This window comes from Montipora capricornis, chromosome 13 (genome assembly GCF_036669925.1).
Source record: "Montipora capricornis isolate CH-2021 chromosome 13, ASM3666992v2, whole genome shotgun sequence".
Lineage (NCBI taxonomy): Eukaryota > Metazoa > Cnidaria > Anthozoa > Scleractinia > Acroporidae > Montipora > Montipora capricornis.
The window spans coordinates 15,888,009-15,897,333 of record NC_090895.1 but is presented as its reverse complement, the minus strand read 5'-3'; the positions used below and the strand labels follow the sequence as shown (position 1 = coordinate 15,897,333).

Genomic DNA, 9,325 nt, shown 5'->3' with positions numbered 1-9,325 from the left:
AAACTTGATGGCCGCCTCTCAAGAATCAAATATAAACTTATGGAAACTATCCCGACTTTTAGCCGATCACGAGCGGTGCATAGAGTGGTGCAAAGAGCACAATCTACTCTCGTCGTCAATGAGTGCCCTAAACCTGAGTGCGGAAACGCACTCAAATGGCAAAGACGAACTGCATCGGGAGATGGATTTGTTTGGCGATGCTCTAGAAAAAACTGCAATGGACAAGCTTCAATCCGCCAGAAGTCATGGTTTTCTGGTAGTAAGCTTTCCCTTGAAAAAATATTAGCCCTAACTTACGCTTGGGCGCATAAATTCACCACAACACAAGCAGTGCACGAAACCGCGTTAGATGAAGAAACCACCTCGACAGAAACGGTGATAGATTGGTATAACTATTGCCGGAGGTTTGTGCAGATAGAATAATAAAACAACATGCGAGGCCAATAGGCGGTCCTGGTTCAACTGTTGAGATTGATGAGTCCAAGTTTGGCAAGATGAAGTATCACAAAGGTCGCTACATCGAAGGACAGTGGGTCTTTGGTGGCATTTGCCGGGAAACCAAGGCCTGCTTCCTTGTCCCGGTAGAGCGCAGGGATAAAGAGACACTCTTGCCAATTATCCGCGCTCAAATATTGCCGGGAACACACGTGATGAGCGACATGTGGAAAGCTTACGATTGCCTGCAAGACGAGGGCTATCATCATCTCAGAGTTAACCATCGCCTAAACTTCGTTGACCCAGACACGCTTGCCCACACGCAGAGCATTGAAAATGCATGGTGAGGAGTAAAACGAAGCGGTATGTCTCATACAGGAACATGCGTGGATCTGTTTGAAAGCTACCTACAGGAGTGGTTGTGACGTCAGCCAAAAGCGATCCATTCAGAAACATCATTGAGCATATCGCTGATTTGTACAATGTGCGATAAAGAGCCCTCTCTATGCACTGCTCGTGATTCGGCGAAAAGAGCCGTACATTATACAGGAAAGAAAACAAACCCACACTTTGCGGTGCTTTGGTGAATTGACAAAGAAACGAAGGACAATTTTACGAGCAAAAAGAAGGTAGGCATTCAATTTCTGCAAACTTTTATTTGGTCCGTTTGTTTTGTACATGAGAATCTGAACCGTATATGTACAAAGATTTCTTAAAATTCCACTTCTTTCGCTTATTTTAAAATTGACAAATGGCTAAAATTGCTAGAAAAGTGCAAAAATTAAGTTGAAAATGTTCGATTTTCCGTATTCAAAAATTTTACCGATTTTATTTAAGTCCATATAGACTTAGAAAAAAAACCTCTAAGAAGACCAAACAAAGCGCTACACTCCCAAAGGGCGTCTATTGTTATCGCTATTGTTTTCTTGAAACAAAGGACCGTATGCATAATGAAGTAGGGACCTGTACGGAAATCTTGCCAATTTCTCTAAACCATGAATCCACTGAAGCATCTCCAGGTAGCAACGCGAAGCCACCAGGCTCCGTAGAACTTGTAAGTTGACCTGCTAAAATGGCGGCCCGATAGAAATCCAGCACTTCAAATCACACTCTATTCAGTTAACTCTGTTTAAAATATAAGTGCTACACGGCCAACGTTTGTATAAACGTAACCTTTCCTTGTACTTGTACATGTTCATTGCAGTGACTTTAACTAACATCTTCAGTTCGCACGGCCTGCTCCCGTCTGACCTTGTAGCTCAGTCGGTAGAGCGGCGGAGATCTAACCCGAAGGTCGTGGGTTCAATTCTCTTCCTGGTCAGAGATTTTCCGTCCTTGTGTGGGCCCATTTCCATCAGTAGGACTAACACTCACTTGGTTCATATGGGATAGAAATCTAGCACTTCACATTACACTCTATTCAGTTAACTTAGTTTAAAATATAAGTGCTACACGGCCAACGTTTGTATAAACGTAACGTTTCTTTTAATAGACATACATTTGGTATGAAACCAAAAATCACATTGCACTCCTCGCTGATTCAGTTTGACAGGTTTCGCGCACATTCCGCAAGGGTATTTGAAGTTAGGTCCAGGATTTAGCTCAACGTCACCACCAAGCAAAAGCAGCGCTAGCACAAATAACTTTTTGGATTTGCCTGCAAACAAGATGGCGGATTGATTTGGTTTACGAAGAGACCGCCGTAAAGCTTCAAGGCCAGTTCCAGAAGGCAACTCAGAGAAAGATGACTCGAGAGGAGTATACACCATGTCGTCAACTTGGGAATCCGCATGATACAAGGGACAAAAACCGATTATGAAGGCAAGAAGAAGAACGATAATCGGAGCAGTAAAATTTACGGCCGCCATGTTCCACCATGTTCATTTCTGTGTTCATAATTCGTCTCCTTTATGCTTGGTCTCCTGATACACAGCGCTAAACTTGGTGTCAGAAGTGGGATAAACCTTTTGTAGAAACACTCCAGCAAATACTTCGATCAACGGAAAAAAAAAACCTCTTCACGCAACGTTACATTGGATACACGAACTCATGGCGACGAATCTCAAGCGCCCAGAACTCTATCTAACCGGAAACATTTCCGAAAATTTCAAGAACTTCGAAGTCCATCAGGTTCAATGACCACTGCGTTCAAGCGAACTACCGTAACCTGGATAACGACCCAGTGACAGCGCCAGCCGATTATTATAAGAAACCACAGCTCGAAATCGCCGCGCTTCGGTCGGCCATGCCAGACGAGGCCCTTCATTTCATACGATACACAATAGAACCTCAGATCGCGATCAATGACAGAGCCAAACCTTGGATTTGGATGCAGGAACTTCGCCTACACTATACAGGTTCGACCGGCAGTTCATTTTTGGCCGACAGATTTAAGTTGGGGCCTTAGCCAAACACTGACCGAATCGGTACAAGCATGGGAAGTTAGGATTAGGCAAGCCGCAAGTCTGTGCTCTAATGGAAAACTCAGTGACGAAATGTATCGAGACAAATTTATATTTGGTCTCAACAACGACGCCATGCGAGCCGAGTGGCTCAAAACACATCTCAAGCCCGACAACACACCTAAGAGCATGGCTGATGTGGTAACCGAAGGCAAGGCCTTAGAGTCTGCCTACACCGCAAACAAGCTGATAGCAGATTCTTCAAAATAAAACATCGACGAACGAGTCCACTGGGTGAAACATAAGGAAATGAAGCTACGTAGAGAGCCTGGAACATGTCATTGGTGCGGAGACAAACGGGGACCTCACCCGTGGAGACAATGCTTAGCAAGGGGCAAAACATGTTCAAGTGTTGCATTACTGACAATTTCATCAATGTGTGACTGGCAAACAGCCCACCACAACAACGACGGAGAGGCTCATAGCCCCCTCCCACCCGCAGCAACCGGACCCCCAGCCAAACACCCAATAACAGGGGAAGCGGACGGCGACGGGAAGATGTGCATCACCTGCAATTTAACGAACCTACCGACCCCATGGTGTACGCTGATCATTATCACGAGCAATGTTACTCTCTAGAAACTCCACAGAAGAAGAGGAAATACTTTGTAAGACTACCCCTGTCAGCTACCGGCTCACACTTCCGGTCAATTACACTCCAGATTGACACTGCAGCCTCATGCAACACTCTATCTCATAGTACCCTCACCTTATCTCTTACACCCATATGGAAACACTCGCCCATTGAGACCTTTGGGCCAAGTCGAGCTAATGTGCCACATGAACAACCACTATGACACCCTAACCTTCCAAATCCTGTCAGACGACATCATGGCCAACAAGCCCGCCCTCTTATCAGGGGATGACAGTGTAAGATTGGGGCTTGTCAGAATAGAATCTGACACTGTCTTCTCCCTATCTCCCTCAGTAACAATTGCCAACTGCAACACAGCACAGGACACCCAAGAGCAAGTAGAGTGCAACCACATGAAACAACTCCACAACAACAGGCCAAGCAGCTGTAACCCACTCCCTTCTACATCTCAACCAATCATCATCCCTGCTAAACGGCGACTACCTACCGCAGGTACACTTCAGAAAGAACTCATTTTAATGGAATATGCTGAGAACTTTGAAGGCCTCGGCTGTCTTGGCCTCCGGTGCACTTTGAAACCAAGCAAGATGTAACGCCAGTTCAAATGCCTATCCACCGAATCCCAGTGGCAAAAAGGGCTGCGGAAAAAGAGTGCTCTAGACAAATACGAGAAAGCTGGCATCATAACTAAGGTTGTGGAACCGACTCCATGATGTTCAAATGAAGTCATCAGAGAAACTCCCAGAAAGGTCCGAATTTGTATCGACCCCAGTCAGACCATTAACAAGGCCATCCTCCGTCCCGTTTACCAAATGCCAACCCTCAACGAGCAGCTTCATAGGTTAGCTCATGCCAAATGCTCTTCTCTTGTTGATGTGCGCGATGGCTTCCTCCACATACCGCTGGATGAAGAGTCCTCGCACATGACCACAATGCACACCTCTTATGGCCACTACCGCTGGCGACGCCTGCCTTTCGGGATCTCAAGTGCCCCCGAAGAATTTCAGATGCGACTTATTTCTGCTCTAGAGGGTCTAGAGGGCATAATTTGTATAGCCTACGACATTTTGGTCTTTGGAGAAGGAACAGATTTTACTGAAGCTGAGAAAGATCATGATCGTCGGTTTGTAGCCCTAATGGAACGTTTCCTCCAAAAGAACATTAAACTAAACCCCACCAAACTGCAGTTCAAGCCGACCCTAACAAAGTCACTGCTATAACTGCGATACCCACGCCAAGAAACAAGGCCGCCCTCCTACGATTCCTCGGAATGGCCAACTACCTATTGCCATACTGCTCAAATGTCAGTACCGTCATTAGACCCCTCACTGCCCTAACCCAGAAGGACCTCCCATTCTCCTGGACGGAGATTCAAGAAAGAGCCTTCAACGACGCAAAGCAATTGATCGCTGCTGCACCAATTCTCCAATAGTATGATCTAGGGAAACCTGTGGTACTAAAAGTTGACGCCAGCCAAGAAGGCCTGGGGGGAGCTCTCCTCCAACCGAACGCCGAAGGTAAACTCCAACCAGTCGCCTTTACCTCAAATAGCTTGAGCAGCACCGAACAGCGCTATTCACAAATCGAAAAAGAATGCCTCGCCATCTGCAACACATTTGGAAAATTTGATCATTGACTTTTCGGCAAATCAGACATCACAGTGCACACAGACCACCAACCCCTCGAAACCATCTACAAGAAACCACTTCACAAGTCACCCGTACGTCTTCAGCGAATGCTAATGAGACTTCAGAGATATAAATTGAGCCTACAATACAAGAAAGGTACAAGACTTCATATAGCAGACACACTATCTCGCGCTGCTCTACCGACCCCAGTGCAGGCAAAAGTGACATGGTTTGAAGTGTTCCGCCTTGAACTTGAACACTCTGACAATGACCACAACCCCCGACTCACCGATGTCACAGAAGAACTCCTCAAATCAGAAACCAAAAAGGATCAAACCCTGACTGATCTACAACAAACCATCACCTCTAGTTGGCCGGACGACAACCAACACCTGGCCCCCAACCTCCGCCCATTCTGGACCTGCAGAGAAGAACGAAGCACACTCAACGGCATCGTTTACAAAGGTCAGCAAGTCCTGGTTCCTCAGTCCATGCACTCCACATTGCTTGGAAAACCACTTTGGAGCAGAGTCCAACATTCGCATGGCACGGGAGGTTTTATTCTGGCCAGGCATGCGGAAAGCCATTTCAGACATGTGTGACAGCTGCATTGTTTGTGCCCACTACAGTAGAACTCTTACCAAAGAACCCATGAAGTCATTACCAATTCCAACGCAGACATGGCAAATTGTGAGCCAAGATATCTTTACCCATGAGCAAAAGGACTACCTTGCCATTTTTCGGACTGGATCGAAGTCGATGAACTCCATAACACCCTCTCTGCCACAGTCATAAACAAGAGCAAGGCCCACTTTGCGCGATTTGGCATACTACAAATCTGCCATACTGACAATGGCTCACATATTGCAAGCAAGGAATATGAGAACTTTGCCACACAGTACGGTTTCAAACACACAACCTCCTCACCCTATCACACTCAAGGCAATGGCAGTGCTGAAGCTGCAGTCAAAGTGGCCAAAGCAACACTGAAGAAATCCGCTGACTTCCAGACTGCGCTGCTCAATTGCCGAAACACACCACCTCAGGGACATACATGTTCACCTGCACAGCGAATGCTCCCTCGGCGTACCAGGACAACCCTACCAACACCCAACCACTTCATAAAGCCCTCACCAGTCAACCTAGATGTCTTCACCGAAGAGCTCACCCTGAAGCGAGCCGCGCGCAAACGCTACTACGACAACAAACCGACCAAAGTACATCCCGAGCTTGCTGTCGGTTCCAGCGTATATGCAAAACCTCCACCTACACAGAGGAGTCATCCATGGATACGTAGGACTATCATTTCCCAGGACACACCTAGATCATACACCATTCAGACACCAACCAGCAACATCCGTAGAAACCGGGTTCATATCACGCCAACAATGGAACAGCCTCCTCCACCAAAACAGACCAACCCTCCGCCACGGTTACAGGAACCACCACCGCACAACGGTACCCTCTCCATAGAACCACAAGCAGAAGAAACTGTTGCCAACAATCAACCTCCTCCGCAGACTCTACCACCACACCTCACCAGACCAGAGATACTCCCCAGCAATGGGCCTGAGAAGCTTGCAACTCTACCTAGCCAAGACCACCCTCCGGCACCCACTCTTGGGAACACAAGAACAAGAACGAGGATCATCAAACCTCCTTTGAGCTTAAAAGACTATGAACTGACCTAGTGGTCTACATGGACTGCCAATTATTTATTCTCTTACGCCTTTTACAGCGCTCATTGCTGTATTTGTTTGTTATGTTGTTGTTGTTGTTGTATACATTTTTTTTTCTATAAGGGGGGAGATGTTGGGAAGCCCCGAGACCCCCCTCGGTTCTTCATCCGGGATATGAATGTTGTACATAGATCGCACATGGCGGAAATACAACTTCATCTGTGTTCATAATTCGTCTCGTTTATGCTTGGTTTCCTGATTCACAGCGTTAAACTATTCAGTGAATGAGGTGAGTGAGATTCGCGTGACTTTGCAATGTACGATTCCGCGAGGAATGTACAGTGCTTATAGATTTACGTTCGCTTTCAGGAGATTATCGCCACATCAGGGACTTTGTCTCCTCACTGGTAAACGTTTAACACACCGAATAATCTTGAGGGAGTGAGAGTTGTCCAAAAGGTAAGAAAGACATTTGATGGACAAGAATTAATAAACAGAAGCTCATGCTCTAAAAGTCGGCTTGGATCGATGATCAACCTTGAGAAAGAATTTTCATGGTTTTAGCATAAAGGTGCAGGTCTTGACATTAGAAACTTCTATAGAACTCTAGAACTGTTCTATTTAGAAGAGCTAGGGATCGTTTGATATTTTAGAACTTTAGAGATTTTAGAGATTTTAGAACCCCCAAAAGACCTTACATATTCTAGAGCTTTAGAAATCTTAGACTCACAACATGGACCATGGATATTCTAGAACTGTAGAACGTTTAGAGATTTTAGAAGCCCCAAAGCCCCTCAGTCTTTTTAAAATAACTCTACAACAGAAGATAGCTATAGATGACGTGATAATATCAAATGATCCCTTTGGGGATTCTAAAATCTCTAAAATCTCTAAAGTTCTAGAATATCAAATGATCCCTACCTCTTCTAACTAGTCTCATTCTTTCATTCAAATTTGAGCTTTCATGTTACGGTTCGGTTAATCACGCTCTTTACGAGATAGTGTGATGAGTATAGCACTCGTTTACTGATTAAGCCTAAGTGCTCGTTTCAGTGATTAGGCCTAAGCACTCTTTTAAAATTTTAGTTTTCATTTTACGATTCTGTTAACTACACTTTTTACCGAAATCGTGTGATGAATATAGCACTCGTTTACTGATTAAGCCTAAGCGCTCGTTTCTGTGATTAGGATTTTCGCTTTTATTTTACGGTTCGGTTAACTACATTTTTTCCGAGATCGTGTGAAGAATATAGCACTCGTTTACTGATTAAGCCTAAGCGCTCGTTTCAGTGATTAGGCATAAGCACTCTTTTAAAATTTTAGCTTTCATTTTACGGTTCAGTTAAGTACACTTTTTACCAAGATGGTGTGAAGAATATAGCACTCGTTTACTGATTAAGCCTAAGCGCTCGTTTCAGTGATTAGGCCTAAGCACTCTTTTACAATTTTAGCTTTCATTTATTTTTAGCTTTCATTTTACGGTTCGGTTAACTACACTTTTTACCGACATCGTGTAAAGAATATAGCACTCGTTTACTGATTAAGCCTAAGCGCTCGTTTCTGTGATTAGGATTTTAGCTTTCATTTTACGGTTCGGTTAACTACACTTTTTACCGACATCGTGTGAGGAATATAGCACTCATTTACTGATGAAGCCTAACTAGTCTCGTTCTTTCATTCAAATTTGAGCTTTCATGTTACGGTTCGGTTAATCACACTCTTTACGAGATACTGTGATGAATATAGCACTCGTTTACTGATTAAGCCTTAGTGCTCGTTTCAGTGATTAGGCCTTAGCACTCTTTTAAAATTTTAGTTTTCATTTTAAGGTTAGGTTAACTACACTTTTTTCCGAAATCGTGTGAAGAATATAGCACTCGTTTACTGATTAAGCCTAAGCGCTCGCTTCAGTGATTAGGATTTTACCTTGCATTCTACGGTTCGGTCAACTACACTTTTTACCGAGATCGTGTCAGGAATATAGCACTCGTTTCAGTGATTAGGCCAAGCACCTTAAGTGAGTGAAAAGTTTCCGCCGTTTTCCCAAACGAATTACAAATGGACATGAAAACTTGACTCAAAAGTGAACGGAGGAATATGTGTATGGTTCGTTCTTTAAGCATGTGCGTAATAATTACATGTATATCACAGGAGCAGCCGTGACCTTGCTCAGATTGAAGCTAACACGAGCCGCTGAAAAACCCGTCATTTCTCCTTTAAGGGTTTATTTAGCACTGTACTCAGTATACAAACAACCACGATATAAACATTTCAGTCTAAACGTTCTTTAATCTCTGTTATGTTCAACTCAAAACTTCAACTATAGTCAGTCCGTGCATGATGATGATACACTTTACATTAGCCCAGCTTTCATGAGCTGCCTTTCTTTTCTTTTGTTGTGCCTGTCCACAATATTCCACAAAAAGAATACAAACCTATAGCGCGACATTTTTTTGCACATGTATTTTAATGACCCCAGCCATGTGTATTCGTTCCTCGAATTTCTGAAAATCGTTCCAAATTAGA

At 44.4% G+C, this 9,325-nt stretch overlaps 2 protein-coding genes across 4 annotated transcripts in view; both read left to right on the top strand.

Annotated features, from left to right (window-relative positions):
* Positions 1–4,304: 4,304 nt before the first annotated feature.
* LOC138030605 (uncharacterized) lies at positions 4,305–6,811 on the top strand. Its single transcript, XM_068878494.1, has 3 exons — positions 4,305–4,611; positions 5,145–5,585; positions 5,910–6,811. The coding sequence occupies exons 1-3, from the start codon at positions 4,305–4,307 to the stop codon at positions 6,809–6,811; spliced, it is 1,650 nt and encodes a 549-aa protein (XP_068734595.1).
* A 171-nt stretch (positions 6,812–6,982) lies between these two features.
* Positions 6,983–9,325, top strand: part of LOC138029095 (NLR family CARD domain-containing protein 3-like) — a 61,824-nt gene continuing 59,481 nt past the window's right edge. For all 3 annotated transcript variants that reach the window (XM_068876776.1, XM_068876777.1, XM_068876778.1), the window contains exons 1-2: positions 6,983–7,088; positions 7,169–7,258. The gene's annotated coding sequence lies outside the window, so the exon portion shown is untranslated. The remainder of the gene's footprint in view (positions 7,089–7,168; positions 7,259–9,325) is intronic.